A 20615-nucleotide genomic window follows, 5' to 3' on the forward strand; every position below is an offset into this window, starting at 1 on the left:
AGCTCCATAAACAAGTATGTGACCACGAGCAACTGCGCAGTTGAGACATTGTTTGCTGGCGTCCGGCGCCGTCCATGCGGGCAACGGCTGGCATGCCGGTATCCGGCACAGACAACATCACAGAAATGTGACTTTCTCTAATTCACGGCGTGGCTGCTAGATGCAGTGTTTTGTGAAAAATGCATTAAATTCATTATTTTCTGCTAGTTTCTGCCTTAAAACGCGGTTGTGTCAACCACTTTCAGCATCCAAGCTTTCATTTGGGCTAAAAATCTTGGCAGCAAAAGATTTGTTCAGTATCCCTTTAGGTAAAACCTGCGGTCATGTTTAGATGGTGATTGCGACATCTAAAATACTATTTCATGGTAGTAAGCTGGAGCCACACTGTTGTCAACTAAAACGACTTGAAATTCTAATTCTGTTGGTTGTACTTAGTATTGTCACAGTGTTACATTTCAAAGGCAGTTTGTTTGTTTTTAAACAAAGGTTGGTCTGTTCTGGCTAGTGCCCTAACCAAACTGAACAGACTAGATTTAGAATGTAAAAAAATTTTGCAAGGGCAATTGCTGTTCACTAGCTCTAAAAAATTATAAAAGTGCATGTGATCACTGCCTAATACATCTAGACTGATGACTACTCTTGCATCATGAAACCATGTAAAAGAGTTGAGTACAGATAGAACAACAGTGCTTTGTGCTGCTAACAGTTGCCATTAGAATAAAATATCTCTTTTGACCTAACAAGTTCAGAAGAGTGGCAAAGGTTTTTCTGGGCAGCAGTACGCTAGAAAATGTGTTCACTTTGGCTAATTGCTTATAGCATTTTTCCTTTATATTTGGGTGGCATGAAATTCTGGAAAGCATACTCTGCTTGCTTTCTTGCACCATTTGCTGCATCCTACCCAGCATGATACAGTTAGTGCAAAGGTCTGCGTCTTAGAAAGCTTCTTGCTTAAACCACAAGTGGTTGATAACGATGCCAGCACTGCTATGCCATTGCTACATTGCAGTAAGAATTATATGTATGTAAGTACTATGATCAATTCACGTGTATACTCCTTTTTTTCTTCTTTGTCTTTTTTCAGTGTGGAGTAGCACTTTCTTATGCCGTGTGGGCTGTGTCCAACAGCTTCGCACTGTTTGTACTCTCACGCATCATTGGTGGCATCAGCAAGGGTAACATAAGCCTAAGCACAGCTGTTATTACAGATGTCTGCAATTCCAAGCTTCGAGGCAAAGGAATGGTAAGCAGTACCTCCATTTTGTGCAGTGTTCAATAACATAAGGTGATGAAACTTGCCAGAGGAAGCAGTGGCAGAGATCGGCACAGTAACAATACTGTATTTTCTTGAATTCAAGCTAGGAGCTCCATCTGCTTCTCTAGAAGGAGTAGCTGGGGAAAAAATAATTACACAAATGTACACACTGTTGTATTCAAACTTAGGCTGCCAACTCTTTAACTGATGTCATGGGGAGTGTCGGAAGGTTCTGCATCACCAGCGGCCGCAGCTTTGTTGAAAGTTTGTTGATATGAGAGCAGCAGGAATAGCATTTTTTTAATGAACAGTCAACACTTAAATCATAAAACTACCGTATAGACTCATGTAAGGGACGTACTTTTTTTTTTCACAATTCTTTTTCACAATTCCACAATTTTTTCACTGTAAATGGCTGTCGCCATCTAGTAGTGGCACATGGAAGTACACAGCGCGTGAATATTCACCGATGCATGCGCGCGGCATCGGGGCACTGAACACAATTGCTTCTCTGCTCGAAATTTTTTCCCCAGATTTTGGGCTGCGAGTTGGGGACGCTGCCCTTACATGGGTGCGGCCCTTACACGAGTCTATGCAGTATATTAAGCATGTTTCGGCAAATCTTAGTATTTTTTTTTACTTTAAATACAGTATGTATGGTAGGCAGGTTTGTAATATGTTAAAGATGTCTTTCAAAATTATATATATATACTACACCCTAAAGACTTACATGCACGCCCATGGTGGTGGTGCTTTCATCCCATCCCTGACATAGCCAAACAATTTGAATCTGAATATGCTTGTTGATGTCGCATGTTATCCAACATAACTGTTATTGGGACATGAAAGATAATTTGCACAACTACATAATGGAAACCTCCTCGTAAAAGAAATTTTGGCAAAAAGTATGACCGCTTAATTGAGGTTCAAATGTATCGAAAGGCATGCATCATATGCACATTGTCGTGTAACGGTCTGAATTTTTACCACAGTGAGTGGGGTGGTCTGATTCTAGTTCTGGATTTCTTGTAGTTCCGTGAGCATGCACTTACCTTCGCCACATTTGTTCACAGGCACTCATTGGTGTTGCCTTTTCTATTGGATTTATTGTGGGACCCCTCATTGGTGCCCAATTTGCTGTGGCAAGTAAAGGCTCTACTGAGTTCTACGTTGGCCCTGCAATCTTTGCCCTTCTGCTTGCCCTCCTGGACATATTGTTCTTGAGCTTTATGTTTACAGAGTCATTGCCTCGGGAGAAACGTGTGAGTATGCTTGCTAGCATGGAGATTTCTTTAATGTTCACAATAGCTTCTTTCGATAGTGCTTTCCTTACAGTTACATAAACAGTGCAGCATCCACATCTAAAGTATACTTCACTTGTGAATATGTGAATATTAGATGTGGAAACTAGTTAAGCTGTATTTGTAAACTACATTTGAGATGTAGATGCAGAACAGGTACAGACATAGGAGGCATTGCTACTTATAATCCCCTCTGCAGCCACTTTCCAGCACTTCTTGACTAGATGGTTGAAAAGACTGTCATTAGCATTAGTGTGAGTGGTGGTTTGCCCCTAAACCATCCCCAAACAGTAATGTGTTGTTAAGCTGCATGCTCCTGCAATATGAAGAATGTCAGCCCTTTAAGGAGTGGAGGCATGGTAAGCCAAAAAGATGCATAGAAGACGGAGGAAATGCTTTGAAATTTTTAGCCTCACAGTGACGTATGAGCATTGTGGTTTCAATGTGAAATTGAGTAAAGGGAAGTTTGGGATCTTGTTTCTCTGCAAGTAATAATTACCTTCTTCTGCTAGTTGAATGAAAATAGCGTGTTGAAAAAATACCCGATCAATCTAAAGTGGGTTAGTAGTAGCATTACTATTTAATGCACCTTTAAGGCCTCCCTAGACAGCATCTGTGTTGTTACTACAGTAAAACCTTGTTAATTCGACCCTAGTTAATTAGGAAAATCAGATACTTCGAACTCATTCTCTAGCCCCGGCAGGTGTATACATGATTCAGTGGAATCAAACTCTTGTTAATTCAGACGTATTTGGCTGCACACAAGTTAATTTGGACAACAAGCCACGAAAGAGCAACAGCAGCTTCCAACCAAAATGAAGCAGCGGGGTCCACATCACCGTAGCCATCAGCAAAAGTCGTACATGAACAGCAGTAACGCTGGAACGCTTTGTGCCCTATTTGTGCCTTTACAGCCTTTATTCTAGCATTTACTGCTTTGCATATCATAACACTGGTTTGGCCACCTGCCTTCATAACTGCATAGTCGCCATCCTTGATTGCTTCGATGGTGACAACAGTTTTATAGTGTACTATGATGGTTTTCATCTACAGTAGTTGTGGCAAACAGCAGTTTCATTTTGACTCGGTGTGCGTGTCAGCTGCGTGGCTTCAGAACTGCGTGATCATCGTCCATGATCGCATAAATAGTGACCACAATTTTGTCTGCAGCAGTTGCGGCAAAACAATAGTTTTGTTTTGGCTTAGTGCAATGGTTGCATGCAATGTCACAAACACGGTGGAAGCCGTTGAGGATTAAGAGCACTGGCTGCATCGCAATAGACGGATGATATGTTTCAACCAGCTCACTGGCGAAGAAATAATCAGGATGTGCATACAGTAGTAAGAAGCGTGTACCGGATGAAGACGCATGCCACAGCTGAGCTACAAAGGAAGTTGCGAGGCCTTCGTCGCTGCGAGTGCTAATCAGTCATGAAGTGACAAGAATTGCAGATTTTGCACTTTTTATGTGCAAAAGAGAAATGCGATTTGCTGATTCGTTCAGTAAATAAAAGTATGTTAACATAGTAAGCATTTGTTTATTGTTTTCTTGATACCCTCAATAATGCGACATTCGTTTAATCCAAACATTGTCGTATGTACAGGCAAACCTTTGTTTTAATTTGTATTATTTCAGGCACATTCGGTTGCTTCTAGTCTCTCCGGAGCACTTTCCTATGTCAACCCAGCATCGTTGTTCACATTTCAGCCAGTTCAAAAGCTTCCTCTGAAAGGTAAGGGCAGTTCTAGAACTTGAATAACATCACACATGCCGTTGTGCTACCTTTTCATAGCTTTAACCCCTTAAAGGACTATTTTGTGTGTGTGTGTGTGTGTGTGTGTGTGTGTGTGTGTGTGTGTGTGTGTGTGTGTGTGTGTGTGTGTGTGTGCGCGTGCGTGCGTGCGTGCGTGCTAACCAATAAAAATCGGACCCCTCAGATTCCTTCTTGTTCATTTATATATGTACATATATGTTTGTTTTCTAGGGAAAAAAAATTACCATAATGGTTAATTTGTTGCAGTAATATGCCTTAATAGCTTGGTTCAAACACACAAATATGTTTGCGAATATTGTCGAAAGTTTAACTCAGTGAAAGTGATGATGGTGGCTTGTCTGCTGCTATATATGTCCATTAAGCATATTATGAAAACTGATGAGTATGATGCAAAATTTGATAAGTATTTGTTCAGAATTGACGTTAATGGTTTGTAGGCAGTTTCCTTTGCAGTAACTGTGGAAAGCCGAACTTTCAATACTCTCCTGCATTCTGAAGCTCTGGGCAAATCTTTCCCATAATTGGATGCCTTGAAAATTAGTTTTTTCTGGAATGATTTTGAATGCAAGTTTAATTTTTCAAGGACTTTCTTTTTGTTTTAATTAGCCTTTAAGGGACTGATAACCAATTTTCATGGTACCCATTTTTTTAGTGAAATGGAAAGCTTGCCGGTCAGAGTGTTTAATCATGAAGTACTAACTCGGAAAACACCGTGGAAAATTTTTTATCAAAATTTTTTTATCTGCAGTGTAGTCATTCACCAGAAGCATGCTGAAAACAGTGATAGGTGAACACTATAGCGATTATACACCGGCATTAGTGGGAGGCAGACAAGTGTGGCCGTGCTGTAACAAAGTATAATTTTGTTTATCAAGTCGATGTTCCTGCGATTCATGTTTTCCGAACTATTCAATGATTTCTGCGATAATAGCTACCTGTTTTCGGGGTTTCCTGTCCAACTGCTTTGGTACTTAATCAGCCAGAACGAAACCAATGAGATCGAAAACGATAGGACACCTTTACACGTGATACAGAGTTCAACGTGTTGCTGTAGCCACGCGTGCGTTTTTGATTTCTGAAACATAGAATAATGCACAAGTGTCTAATAATATACCAACTGCAATTTTAAGCAATAATTATGCTGTACTTAATAACAGTTGAGTTACGTGGTGTAATTTCATAGAATACATCCCCACTATGGTGTGCCCCATAATCAGATTGTGGTTCTGGCATGTAAAACACAAGAATTATAATCTTGTTTTTTACCATACTCAACCTCTCAATTTGCTACAAACATTCATAAAGTGTAGAACAGAGATTAAGGCACATCCCTCACATATTCTGGCCAGTAAATATCTGTGGGCACTTCGCATCAGCTCAACCTCAAAAGTTGGTGCATAGCTCCTAGACTTCTATAAGAAATTTAGTGTTCACCGTAACTCCTGATATCTTTAGTTAATTAGGCACTGCTTTACCAAATAAGTTTATTTATTTGTTTGTTTGTTTGTTTGTTTGTTTGTTTGTCTGTTTGTTTCTTTGTTTGTTAGAGGCACATCACAGGCTCTGGTCAGAGCCTGTGGTGTACAGTTTATGACATTAATAACAGCTTCACACTTAACTACTTGAATAACTTAAGACACTTAAATAACTTGCGTGAAAGTATCCCCTTTAATTTGTAGGTTGTGTGTATTTGAAATTTGTTCTGTATCATATGAAAATTTGATGTAAAATCTCATGAATAAGGCCAGTTTATTGAATATTGCAGATCATCAGGTTCTCCGTCAGTGTGGCCTGGCTTATTTTTCATACCTGCTGTTCTATTCTGGCCTGGAGTATTCGTTGTCCTTCCTAACTCACAGCAGGTTTCAGTACACACGGTAAGTAATAAGTCAGCAAGTGAAGCAAACTCGTGTTAGTTTTACTTAGTCTAATGCATTTACTACATTGTTCGGTAGACTTATTTGCCTATGCATTAGGTTTTGAGCATTAAGGAGAGTGCCTTTTCATACGTATATATTTTGAATAAGTAATTCTAGTATGTCTAGCATGTGCCTTCAGAGTTGTGTGCCTGTATCTACATAAAACAAAAAAGCAGCAACTGGAATTGGAAACATAAGGGGCTTTCCTGTGTAGCCCATGTAGCCCACCCACATAATTGGCCTTTTCCCCGGCTACCAAGTTGGCTAAGCGTTCAGTATTATTCCTTTGCATGCCATTGTGCAACGCCCACAAGGATTCATGAACTTCATAAGGCCCATCATGAATTTCAGACTCTTGGAACATTAAGGTAGCAACTGTTCCAAAAAAGTGTAGCCCACCATAGCTGCAGTTGTTGGTAGTGACCTGCTTTCTGGGTATTGGTGCCTCTACAGCATACCTGCCAACCCTCCTGAATTTGTCGGAAAGTCCACGAACTTGGGACAGTTTTACAATTTTATGAACGTTGCATTGAATTTAACAAAAAATTAATTCTGTTCACGAGAAAGTTTCACACATGGGTCTGAACTTTCCATCTGAAGTCTTGATGGTGAAAGAACGAAAGAGGGGTACTTGCTTCAGGCAGTTCAGGCAAACGAGTTCCTGAAGCAGGCGAAATTGGCAACTGCAAAGTTGCAAAACAATATGTTGCTTGTCAGTGCCTGCTATTCCAAGCTTACTGCTGCTTTGGTGTTGTGTCTGAAAGAACCAATGCTAATAAAGTATGTGTGCACCCCTCAAATGGCCTGCACTCATTTCAAGCTTAAAATAAATGTGTGGTAATTAACCCCCCCCCCCCCCTGCTCCTTGGAAAGGTGTCTCATGGATAGACAATTTACATTGACATTACCTCTCTGTGTCAGTTACCTTGTCTTGAATGTGTCTGAGCATTAAAACAAAATGTGTTTAATTTGGTGGGAGTATTTCTACACATTTATGCCTAGCCTAGAAGCACATGTTAATGACCCCCCCCCCCCCCTTTTTTTTGGTACCTTGTTTGCAAGCTTTCAGGTGGTTAAAAGATTTGATTGAAAAAACTGCTTTGCTTGTTTTTACCCTTATGGCATAATAAGCACTTTCCCTCCACTTTGTGTTGTAGCATGCAACAAGGCAAGATGTACTTTGTGGTCGGCCTTGTGATGGCTGCAATTCAAGGCGGCTACGTCCACAGAGTTCCACCAGGGAAGGAAATAAGAGTGTGCCTTGTTGTAAGTTAAAAATTAAATTTATTATTACATTTCCCATTAGCAATAACAGTTGTGTTCTAGGTTTTGTAGCTAACGTGGTGGACTGTGCTGCAAAGGATTAATAATATAGCAGTGTATTGAAGTACTAGTTAAAGCATTCGTCATCTATATCATCATCATTAGCCGATTTTATGTCTACTGCAGGACGAAGGCCTCTCCCCGCTATCTCCGATTACCCCTGTCCTGCGCCAACTGATTCCAACTAGCGCCCACGAATTTCCTAATTTCATTGCCACACCTAGTCTTCTGCCGTCCTCGACTGCGCTTCCCTTCTCTTGGTACCCATTCTGTAACCCTAATGGTCCACCGGTTATCTAAGCTGTGCATTACATGACCTGCCCAGGGGTGTGATCGGAGATAGTTGTTCAGCGCGTTCGTTCGGTTACCGGCGCACGCGATTGGCCTACTCCGTGGCGACGTCGCCGTTTTTGGGGACGTCAAGATGACGACACGCTCCTGTCAATCATATTGCAACTGAGCACGTCATCTGCTAGTCCCCGAACGCAATGGGAGTTGGGAAGTTTGGAGCGATCCTACGCTCGTATGAGACCGGCTTCGCATGGCGCATCTGGTGGATTGGAGTGGATCCAAACGGCAGCTTCGGCCGTGGAATCGCACGTTCAGATCAAATCCATAGTTTAATTCGAGAAAGTGGCGCTTGCGATGGGGGGGAACTTTGGTAGTTGCACTGGCGTTGCCTGAGGAGCAACGAGAGCAGTGGAGGTGCGAAAAGCATTTGAATAAATGGCAGAAAGCGAATTCCGGCGTCGCTTTCCTTTCTCGAAACAAATGGTGCGTTAGTTGTGCGACGAATTTGACCCCATCATCGGATGGCAGCGAGCCACTAGAATGTTGTTGTTGCCTCTTGAAAAGTGCACCACTGTTCCCGTCATTTCTCTTTTTCCTCGCTGTGCGCGGCACCACCTAGGGATGACGCTAAGAAACTAATAGTTATATATTGTAGTAGTCACACATATTACTATTTGAAAATGTGTTTAAGCTTGAGAAGAAAAAAATAAATTTTTTAGATAAAGATTTTATTCGTTCGAAGACGAGAAACATTTCGTTTTGTTGTATACTGTCTGCAAGCTGACGACAAACGAGGGAAGTAAACTTCCCGTGAGTTCACCGCTTGCCGATTGGCTGCTCTCTCCGCCCCTTTCTCAAAAATTTTGCATACTGCCACTTTGTGACATTGCAGCAACCGAATTGAATGCGTATCGAACAATGATCTCTGATCGCGCCCCAGCTCTATTTATTTCTCTTAATGTCAATTAGAATATCGGCTATACCCATGTGCTCTCTGATCCAAACCACTCTTTTTCTGTCTCTTAACGTTATGCCTAGCATTCTTCGTTCCATCACTCTTTGCATGGTCCCTAAAGGTCCCCTCACCAGGCCCCATAGCAAATTTTGGTTATACACTGGAACTTGTTATGTGTCCACTAGGGAGTGTTCTGCCACAAAAAATTTTCAAATCGGCTCATTAATAGCGGAGAGAAAAATATTTTAGTGCCGCGAACCCATGATTTCAGCAGGCGGGCTCCACTGCCAAGCAAGACGCTATCTCCGCTCGGCCCCTCTAGCCTTCGCAAGCGAAATTCCTTCCCTGCGTTCACCCATACCAGACGCCGAGGATCACGTGACGCATACATACGTCACAGGCCCCACCTTCATTTTTTTTTTTCGCCTCGCTTTTTTTTTTTTCTCAGCACTACGCACTTTTGCTGACGCCGTCGCGCGCGAGCTGTTGTCTCGTTCGTGCAGCGCACGATATTGCGCGCTGTGCGCAAGGTAACGTGACTAGCGGTATAACTCAGTACTACACGAATACTGAGGCAGAACAAGCGGATCGCAGAGCATGATCACGCCCTGGAACACGGTAGAAAAGGGCATAGTTTCGGTACCTGCGCGTGTGACAGCATGACCATGGGAACAAGCAGACAAAGTGGAAGTACATATCTCTTGCTTCGGTGCGAAGTAAAACAAAAAACGCGCAGACATTCCATTTGTGTGTTTTATTATTTCTCTAAATTTCAATTCGTCAATTCAAGCAACAGATCGCACAAATAACAGATGTTGTCTTGAATAATTATCGAAGTCACGTGTCACCACGAGCGACGTCACACTGCGAACTTGAGTACGTAGGCGCAGGGACGCGAGTACGTCATCCTTCGGCTTGGAGCGCGGCGGCCACGAGGAGAAGGAAAAATGCCGTTCGGTTTGAAATTTCAGATGTTTCTGTGGCGCGTAGCGATGTAATACTTTGCAGACACGATCGTTATCACGCAATGTATGCTCTGCGCTTGTCAACTCAAAATGGCCAGAGGGGCCCTTTAACTTGTTCTCAAGCTTCTTTGTCTGTCTCCAAGTCTCTGCCCCACATGTCAGCCCCAGTAAAGTGCACTCATTGTACACCTTCCTTTTCAGTGATAAGGGTAAGCTTCCAGTCAGGAGCTGATAATGTCTGCCATATGCAATCCAACCCATCTCCCTTTTTGTGGATTATTATAATGTTTGCATTCTTCCAGCTTTCTGGGACCCTTGCAGTCAATAGACACTTCATATAGAGAGCCGCCAGTTTTCCAAGCATTGTCTCCTCCATCTTTGATTAAATCGACTGTTATTCCATCTTCTCCTGCTGCTCTTCCCAATTTCATGTCTTGAAAGGCCCTTCTGACCTCATCGCTAGTTATAGGAGGAGTTTCTGTACCCTTTTCATTACTGCTTCGAATGGAGGCATTCTGACTCCTCTGGATACTGTGCAGGTCAGTATAGAATTCTTCCACTGCTGTTACTATACCTTCGAGATTACTGATGATGTTACCCTGCTTATCTTTCAGTGCATACATCTTGGTTGGTCCTATGCCACGTTTCCTTCTCACTGATTTCAGGCTGCGTCTATTTTTTACGGCTTTTCAGTCTTTCTCACATTATAATTTTGAATATACCTTGTTTTCGCTTTGTTGATTAGTTTTGACAGTTGCGCAAGTTCTATCTTATCTCTTGAGTTGGACACTTTCATTCTTTCTCGTTTCTTTATTAGGACTTTTGTTACTTAGGAGAGCTTGCCTACTGGTTGCCTTGGTGCCTTGCCTTCAGTTGCTGCATCTGAAGCCAGCCTAGTTACGGTTTCATTCATTACCTCTGTGTCGTCTTCATCTCTCTGTTCTAAGGCTGTATACAGTCAAACCTCGATATAACAAGTCCAATTTGCAGCCGAAAATTTCGTTAAATCGCGAGTTTCGTTAAGTCGAGGTTCGCATGTTTCAGCAGTCTAAATAAAGATGAAGGTTCTTGGAACACTCCTGGCGCATGACACCTTATACATAGCAAAATTACAAAGATAACCAATAAACCCCGGAACTAATAACACAACCGTGATGGCGTGATGCCTGATAGCCAGTGGGTACGAACGCATTTTTCTCCATTACGCATACGGTGAAGAGCAGGTCTGCAGCAAGCGCAGTGCCTAGTGCTCATAGCTGCCACTAGATGTGGCCATCAGTGCCATCATCATCATGATTTGTCATCACTAAAGAAAAAAATAAAATTTCCTTTCACGAAGACATGGCAACCCGTGGCGCAAAGAAAAAGAATTTATGCACATACCAGAGCTATCAACTTGAATATTCTTTCGAAGAAGATTGGAAGTAGTATTAACTTGGTGGATCCATGAGGCCATCACTTACCATTAGAGCGCTTAACGCTCGCAGCCATCTTACCTCGCTCAGTAAAGCAATGACGACGTTGATTCATGAACGCTGGAATATTTTATTGAACTTCCCGCAGAGCAATTCTATGCAACTCTGGTGGAAGCGAAGAACTCCGTCAGTTCATCTGCCGCTTTTTAATAAGCGTCGGGGTTATAAGGCGCTCGTAGGTTCGCAGGGCTGCTAAGGCTTGCTCTTGCGAGTGTGCGCCCGCATACGTGCGTAAGAGACCCAGCGCATCCATGACTTGCTTCGGTGTAGCTATGCTGCTTGCCGCCTGGAGTTCGTCCGAGTCGTCGTCCTGCATTTCTGTATCTGTGACACTCTGGATTATTGTGTCATCGTCCAGCTCTTCAGTTGTCACAGCGCAAGCATCGCTGAAGACAAAGTCCTCGAGTGTCACGTCGCTTGGAGCACCTCCCTGATCGCAGAGCAGCTGCCACGAGTCAACGACATCTGTTGTGTACGCCATACTTTCGTCACCGTCATTGTACTCACGGCGGAGCAGGGCCTTAAAATTAAGCCGAAGGTCCGGGCTTGTTTCATGACCATGTCGCACTTCACTGGCAGGGCCGATCACACATTTCAGCGACGTACGTCGCAAGCTTAGCCTACAGTTCCGGAAAGCGTCCAGACTTCGGCACGTGGGAAATTTCTCACTTGCCGTCACAGGTGAAAATTTTGCTTCGCTGCAGTCGCCACTCTCACACCACCCGTTTGTGATTTGTTTCTTCGGCGTAAAGGATGGCAGCCCTCTTGAGCGTTGCTGTGAACGAGTGCCGAACGATTAGTGGGCCTGGAGCACTCGTTACCACTGGGGAAGCATAGAAGTAGCACGTAGCCGGCAGTCAAGTGGAACGCGTCAAACCAATGCCAATGCCTTTCAACAGAGAAAGAAACCCGCGAGCGCTGTCTGCTCTTCCATGAACTGCCGATACTCCCCGCAAGCGCCGCCGTTCTGAGGGTGCCGCCGCAAATGGGAACAGCGGCGCTTCCATCAACTATCGACATCCCCCCATGAGTGTTGCATGCACTGTAAAACTCTAAAAAATGTTGAAAAACCCTTCCGAAAAGCGAACAAACACACGGGATAGTGAAAAGATACGGGTAGGGCCATAGAGCAAACATAAAATTATAACTACGTTGTAGCTCCCGTTGGTCTCGCTTTTTTGGCGGGGCCATGTTTTGATTTCGATTGTAAGTCGACCCCCCAACTTCAAACTTTCAATTTAAAAAAAGTGGTCGACTTACAATCGTGTAAATACAGTAACCAACTGAGAAAACGTGCCCAACGACCGCTGTTTGTGAACTTACTTCCGGTTGGCGCTTTCCCGTTCCAACAGGCCTGTGACGTCATAGCATGACGCGTTCCGGAACTTCTGAAGCACTCCGGCTAGCTCTACAGGAGCGCGTCCGCTGCGGGTTTCATACGTACACGATAGATGGTGCAGCGGCACGTTCTGCTCCACGTATTGAAGCGCGCCGGGAAAATTTGAGCATTAAAGGGCGCATACAAATCGCTGTATGCCCGGTTAAAGTTTTCATCTGCCTGTCAAGGAGGCTCCTGGTACGTGCGTGCGATGCGCGAGCACTTCGTTAAATCGGAAGTACAGTATAAAGTGACCTCGTTAAATTGCGAAAAAAATACATGGTTTTCAATGGGGCAGAGATTGGGAAAAATAAAATGCGTTATTTCGAGAATTTCGTTAAATTGAGGTTCGTTGTATCGAGGTTCAACTGTATTTGTTTGCAAGTACCAGCGTGAATTTGTCTGCTTTTACCCTTACTGCCTCTAGGTTGACCTGTTTCTTCTTGACTAATTTTACTCTTTCTCATTTCAAATCGAGTTGAATCCTAGCCCTCACTAACCTCTGATCACTGCACTTTACCCTACCTAACACTTCTACATCCTGCACTATGTTGGGATTGGCAAAAGGTATGAAATCAATTTCATTTCTTGTTTCACCACTAGGGCTTTTCCAGGTCCACTTTCTGCTGCTACGCTTCCCGAAAAACGTGTTCATTATTGGCAGCTTATTCCTTTGTGTGAATTCTACCAGCATCTCTCCTCTAGCGTTCCTACCATCGACACCATAGTTGCCAACTGCTTGTTCACCAGCCTGTTTTCTCCCACTTTTGCATTGCAGTCGCCCATTGCTACAGTATACTGAGTTTGCACTTTTCTCATAGCTAATTCAACATCTTCATAAAACTGATCTACTTCATCTTCGTGAGTGGATGTTGGAGCGTAGGCTTGTACTACCTTTAACCTATACCTCTTATTAAGCTTGATTATGACTACTGAAACCCTCTCATTAATGCTGTAGAATTCATCAATATTGCCCGCTGTGTCCTTATGGACTAGGATTCCTACCCTGTATTGCCTCTTATCTGGGAGACCTTTATAGCAGAGAACATGGCCGTTAGTCAGCACTGTATAAGCTTCACCAGTACTTCTAATTTCACTAAGGCCAATGATATCCCAAACAATGTCTGATAGTTCCTCAAGAGAGAGTCCTGCTAAGCTAGCCTCACTCAATAGAATTTGGGTGTTAAAGGTTGCAAGGGTCCATTTCCATTGGCGGCCTGTCCAGACCCAGAGATTCTTAGCACCCTATGCTGCGTTACAGATCTGACCGCCGCCTTGGTCAGGCGCTCCGCAGCTGCTGGGGACTGAGGGCCATGGGTTAATTGTAGGAATCATGAGGGAGGGAGTGGCTGAATACTGCACCTGGGAAGCCAATTTCTTTTCTGGTGAGGGAGTGTCTTTGTTGGAGCTTAGTGGGCCTTCCTAATTTGGTTGTACAGTCGATGACCGTTTATTCGGACCTCACGGGGACTGCGGAAATGTCCGAATAAACAGGTGTTCGAAAAAGCAGATTAAGAAAAAAAAAATGAAACCCTTCATTTCCACGCACTTATTTGGGCTCGGCAGTAGGCTTGAAGAAATCGTGAATGCGTCGATGCACGCTGTTCCGTTTACGCGCAATCAGATAAGCCTGAATCTCGGAGAGAGTCATACGGCGGCTGAAAGCACAGTCACTGCTTGTACACGCTCCGCATGCGACGGCAGCGTATCACATGGTGCGTCATCTTCTGACTCAAGAGTCATCGTCCGGCGGTGCAGCAGAAACCTGACGAATGATCTCGCCGTCGTCGAGTTCTGCGCATCTCAGTACAGCAGTGTACCTGTGAAACTGTCAAATGAGACGGTGTTCGGAATCACAATGCAACCACTGCGCAGGTCTCGGCAGAACATTTTCCGCGTCAGTAAGGAGCACATAGGAAGGCGACAAATCTTGGGCCTCCCGGCACCCGCCTGCCGGCATTCCCCAGCGCACTCTGCACGGGCACTGTCGGCGCCATTAGAAACTTGACGCGGTGTTTCCGTATGCCGCGTTGGATCACCAGAACCTCGACACAGCACACAAAGCAAACACCACCATGCCGACACCAGTCGCACAAACGAAAAACGTGGCCTAGTCGCAGCGTCATGCGCGAAGAAACAAATCAGCTGCTGGATTGTCTTGACATGGCTTGCTAAGCTGAAACAGGAACTGCTGTAGAGCCATTCTATCGAACCAGGCAGAAACGATGATGATGAGCGGGGATTTGCAGTAGCGCCACTTCGTGGGGCAGCAAGGAGGCTCCGTTCAAAACAAAAATGGCGTTCGATGGTGCTCTTGATCGGTGCTCAAGGAGTGTCTGAAAAATCAGACGAGAGGTTGCAAGGTGTCTGAACTTTCGCCAGTTGTTATACATTATGGTCTATGGGGAGAATGGCGGTGCCACGAAGCAGACCGAATAATCGAGCATGTCCGAATTTTTGGAGTCCGGAAAATCGGTCGGCGACTGTACCTGGATTAGTATAGCCCCACTCACTCTCTGCATCTTTTGCCGGTGCCAGGCATCGCTACAAGCCTGCAGATGTAGTGCACTGGAGGAGGTGAAATTCATTCAAGCTCACCATCGGCAGACTAAAAAAAAAAAAGAATAGAAGGATTCGAATTTCCAACTATTGCAACCGAGCATCCGACATTGCTCAGTCAGATAATCCCATAGGCGGCGAGGCTACCTTATCATTGAAAAGTACAGCCCAGAAGGCCCTACATGCCTAAGAGATCTGTTCATTTATCCGCCCTCTGCGGGTTTTGCTGATCGTCGTAGGTTGCACGATATAGTGTCAATTCTCAGTGGTCCTAACATCGTGGTTCTCGAATCTCATGGACACCTGCGGCCTTGAACACACCTAGGTACACAATATATTTTTGGCATATTTGAAAAGCCCTTAAAACTTGTGGGAGAAAAGTAAGAAAAAGGAAAAAGTTTTCAGCGCTTATACATATATGGGCTGTATATGGGCTGCTATTCTCTGTTTGAGTGGTGCTCACTGCAGGTTGTGTTGTCAGGCCCGTGTTTCATGCACAGTGCTCCAGTGCTCTGGGGATCTAAAAAGTTTCAAGTCTTTCTCGTTGTATTTTGGTTTTTAATTCCTTCATGATGTGTATAATAATTTGTTTATACGTGATGGTACCAGCCATTGAAATGGGGTCTCTGAGAACATAGATTTATCTCCATGTACTATTATGCAGTGCTGCAGTGCTTTCTAAGAAATATTTTCTTGTTGTGTACTACATGATGTAATTTTAATTTGAATAAGGAAAACAATGAAACAAGGTTCTCTGTAATATGAAAAAGAGAATACATAAGTTCTCTTGTTATACCTGAAACAATCATGAATACCATATTGTGAGGCTATTATCACTTGTAGCTACAGCGCAGTATAAGACTAATATGGGCACCTTGGTGCAATATGGCACCAAGGATAGATGAAAAAATAAGTGTTGTAAAAATTCCACCATTGTCTTTGTTTCCTGCAGGGGATTATGATGATCATACCATCATTCATCATCATTGGTGTGTCCTGGAGTCCATATGTCTTATACTGCGGACTCATGTTGTACGCCTTCTGTAAGTGCAACCAGTTTTGATTTTGAATGAGCTTGGTAATTGTGAACATTCACGAAAAAAAAAAAAAAAAAACATCTAGAACTTCTCGTATTGCTGCTGCTGTTCTTAATTATTGGCCAACATCATTAGAACTGGGACCCTGTACTTTCAGACAGTGTAGGCATTTCCAACAAAAGCTCCTTGTGTATGGCCATGATGCACTCTCATTGTTCTAAGCAAGAGTCCGCAACTGCTTGAAAGCACATGGAAAAGGGCACATCCTGCTTTCTTGCTTGCAACGTTCTGAAAAATATTTGCTCAGTGTTCGTAATGTAAAGGAGAGATAGGTCTGCAAGCACCCTGTGTGGTGCTACAGAAACACAGGAAGAGTGTGTGAGATGTTAGATCTTGTACTTGTGCCAGGGTTCGGGCAAAACCAGTAGTGGTGTGCACTGTCCATATGAAACCAGTCGTGGTGTGATCTACTGTCCTATTGGTAGTAATTTCTCTTATGGTGCTTAATAACCGAATTTGTTCAAATTGACTTTTTAGACATTGCTCTAAGGGTCCTTGTTTTTGTTTAGGAAGTGATAAAATCATGTTTTCAAGCATGAAATTTGGCACTTAGCAGCCCTGGCCTGTCTCATTCTTCTGTTTTCCCACATCACTGTGAAGCCTACGAGACTAAATGGGTCATGTAGCTGCGTGCTTGCACACACACCATTCTACATAAGATCTGAAATGTGTGCAGCACTGCTGCTGTTGCTGCCTGCAGTTTACAGTGCTAGCAGAAATCGCGTAGTGCCGCAAACTATGAAACACAGCTATAGCGCTAGGTGACCCAAAATTTATACAGTAAAACCTCGTTAAGCCGTACCCGCTTAAACAGTAGTTTCGCTTTAAAAGTAGTAAAGTCTAATCCCCGACTCAGCGGCCATTGAACATAATGTGTTTTGTATCTGCATAAACCGTGCCAGCTTATTGAGTACATATCGGTTAACACGTAGTGTTTCCACTTTTCGTCGCGTAAACACGGCGGTGCATCGTCTCCATTGGGCAGCCCGGCAGAACAACTAGCCTCAGAGATCACCACAACGTCCTCCAAGCGCCCTGTGCGTTTGCGCATGAAGCCACATCAACATAATTTCGGCGCCGTGCCAGAGAGCGTTGTGGCGTCGTGCAAGCGGGAGCTTGCATCATGCTGAAACTCTGATAAAAAAGACGCCGGGTGCTTAGCACCGAAGAAAAATTAGACATCGTTCGTGCTATCAAACGTGACCCGAAAAGTCTGCGCTGGCACGCGACATGGGTCTATTGTTGACCATGGTGTGTGGCATTTGGGATGCGAAGAAGTTAATTGGCAGCGCTGCTGCGACCGCGAAGAGATGTCGGCTACGAAGTCCGACTTTTCGCCATCGTTGCCTCTGTTTTTGCCGAAGCGTCGCTTAGCGACAGTGATAAGGATGACACGGAAAGCGACAGCACGGACGATTCAGGCCCGACAGTGCCAGAAGCTGCGCATTACGTCAGCCTCATGAATGCAATCGTCGCAAGGAGGACAGCACCCCGCAATGAAAAGGTGCCCCGCAATTTCTGCAACGCTACCACGCCTGTGCACGGAGAATATGCAACGCCAGCGAGGAATCTGCCGTGCGAGTGTTTGTCGAAAAGAGGGGGCTGGCTGAAAAGCTGGCTCACAGCTTCAGCAAGTTTGAGGCCGCTGTCATTGCTGCTAGGCTGCCGCGGCACCAAACAAAATAACACGTTTGTCGTGTGAAGTAAATAAATACTGCATGTTTTTTTCCCCTTTCATCGCACTCTCTCTAAGTTCCGTTTTTGACAGGTAAGTGGGCGATCTTATGCTATTTCGGTTAAGCAGTACTACCGTTTAGTACATACTTTTTCCGAGCTCCGGCCAACTGCGGTTTAACGAGGTTTCACTGTACTTGAAAAGTGAATGATGGAGGGTTAGGCCCATTACGTGACCCAAAATTTATACACTACTCACTAAACAAAAGCTCAAGGGACCAGATGAATATGTTCCGATGAGACGAAGCTCTGTTAAGTGAGAGATTTGCAGGAGTGCAGCATGGTGTGCAATACGCCATCTTAACAATGTTACAAATATTAGGCATCAAGAAGTGTATATAACAGCTAGTTTGTCCCGTGATTGGCAGCTTCTGGATTCACTAGGCTTTGCTAGTTTTGGTTTAGAGGAGGCACCGGCAACTTAGCAAACCAGATACATAGCTCTTACTGCAAGAGTCAGTGGCTAAATTAGTATGAGGTCGTGTTGATGGAGCACAAATTGTTAAATAGAGCAAGGCGCCCAATTTTTCTGTTCTTATTTGGGCCATCTATGGAGTCGGCGGCAGTGCCACAAAAGTTACCTGGACTGTACAGGCTACGCATTAAATATCTTATCAAATTTCTTCTTGCTTGAGGCTTTGCCACCGTATTTTAAGGATGGCTATCTGTGTAGAAGACAGGTGTCGAAAGAAAAAAAATTTAATTATTTTTTTGAAGAAAGAATACTATAAAGCTTGCTTCTGTAATTCTGTTTACTGAGAATTGCAAAAGTTTTGGTTCCAATTAATGAGAGTCCTTTTTCCATTATATAGATATAAAATCAAGCAATTTAGAGGCTGTTCCATATAACCGACAATTCCGTTCAAGCGATTGCTGTTTGTGAAGCTTCTACTGTATTTGAAGCATGATGGTGTTGGAGGGTTAGGCTCATAAGTACACATGTCATCTGTTCACTTTAACTGTTGTTATTCACTTCAATTTCAGTTTCTTTTTGACCTTTCACCAGCATAGAACATGGGCCTATCTCTCTGTCATTAAATAAGTGTTCTGTCTGTTTTGTCTGTTGATGCAGCCTCGGGGACTGTAGTACCGTGCCTGACAACGCTAGTCTCCAAATATGGTGCACCGACTCAAAAGGGAACGATCCTGGGTATCTTTCGATCTCTGGGTGCTCTGGCTCGTGCTTTGGGGCCATTGCTGTCAGCCACAGGTGAGTGACAAGTTAGTGCGGCTACATGGTGCCTCTGATACACAGGCATTCTTATCGTAGCATCAAAGGAAAAATTGGTCAGTTTTTCCTTGGGCTCACAGCAGGAAAAAATATAAGTAATACTACTATAAATTATTCTTAGATTATTCTGCAAGAGTAACTGCTGGAGGAAAGGCAGTGAGCTGGTTGGGGGCCAGCGTTGCCGTGTGAACCGCCCAGCCCGAGCGCGTCACTGCTGCCGATGAATGACGGCTACAGCTTGTTTTTCACACAACACAGTGGCCAGTAGTATAAGCCTGTGTCTTAATTTTATCTTTTATGACGGCAATGACCACTGTCAAATCTGTAGCATGAACTAGAGCCGCAGTACGACGCAAGGTCAACTCGGAGCCCACGTCAGGCTGCCACTGCACTGCATGCAAGAAGGCTCAACTGCATCACGCACCTCATAGTACGGACGCTACGAATAGTAGCATATCTTCTTTTTTGCTGCCAATTTATGCCAATTTAGCCAATTTATGCGATGAGAAATAAAGCATTCTCAAAAAGGCACATTATGCGATCATCGACAGTTGTTTTTGAAGCGCATATCCTACGGCATTATTTTGAAGTTGGCTAGTCCTCATAGTACCCTCGGCATTTTCTCATCACTGAGCCGACAGCAATGGGTGTAGGAGGTCCACTTGCATGATTGATACAAAAGCGCCTCTGTGTTGACATGGTTGACCAAGCAGCAATATGTGTTGACATGGAAACTGCTGCTTGGTCAACTTTATGCTACAGGACCACCTTGGTGAGACCTATAGACGAATGGTGGCAAATGGCCAGTCATAAGTAGGTTCCATTCTGCCACCAGCTTACAAAATGCATGTTGTAAGGTGTCAAAAATGTCTGCTGGACGTTAAGTCGAGTGAAGGAAATGACTCGGAGCTTACAGATTAAATCTTTGTCTTTTCTTTCTTTTTTCTGTCTATTCTTTTGTAGCGGTGCTGCAAGCTTTATTTGTTCATATTTTATGGTCTTATCATTATTGAGGACCTTTTCTTTCCCTTGTAAGTAAAGCTTGCCCTTTCCTAAGCAACTAAGATTTGCTTGTACAGTAAACTCTCAGTTGTACGAACGTCGGTTTATCGAATATTTCAGAATAACGAACTATTTAAAAATCCCCGGCAGTTTTCTTATAGATTCTATGCAAAAATGTTTCACTTGAACGAATTTCAGATGTCAATATTTCAGTTTAACGAACTCGCTCAGAGGACCGAGGCTTATTTTTACGATCAGTTACTTACTCAGTTATCTGATCGTAACTTATCAGTTACGATCAGATACTTCGTTTGAAGATTATTCACAGTGTGACAGTGCACTGATTACCTGTGCT

General features: G+C 43.8%; 1 protein-coding gene across 3 annotated transcripts in view; it reads left to right on the top strand.

The window, feature by feature from the left end:
• Positions 1 to 20615, top strand: part of rtet (major facilitator superfamily domain-containing protein rtet) — a 33835-nt gene that overhangs the window by 4119 nt on the left and 9101 nt on the right. For 2 of the 3 annotated variants that reach the window (XM_050193674.3, XM_050193676.3), the window contains exons 5-11: positions 1085 to 1243; positions 2329 to 2517; positions 4193 to 4289; positions 6097 to 6208; positions 7408 to 7516; positions 16149 to 16239; positions 19100 to 19237. In XM_050193674.3, the coding sequence (XP_050049631.1) occupies positions 1085 to 1243; positions 2329 to 2517; positions 4193 to 4289; positions 6097 to 6208; positions 7408 to 7516; positions 16149 to 16239; positions 19100 to 19237 (895 nt within the window). Of the gene's footprint in view, positions 1 to 1084; positions 1244 to 2328; positions 2518 to 4192; positions 4290 to 6096; positions 6209 to 7407; positions 7517 to 16148; positions 16240 to 19099; positions 19246 to 20615 lie in introns of those variants that run through there. The other variant, XM_072286032.1, reaches the window with a different exon arrangement.

The sequence above is a fragment of the Dermacentor andersoni genome, chromosome 1 (assembly GCF_023375885.2).
Source record: "Dermacentor andersoni chromosome 1, qqDerAnde1_hic_scaffold, whole genome shotgun sequence".
NCBI lineage: Eukaryota > Metazoa > Arthropoda > Arachnida > Ixodida > Ixodidae > Dermacentor > Dermacentor andersoni.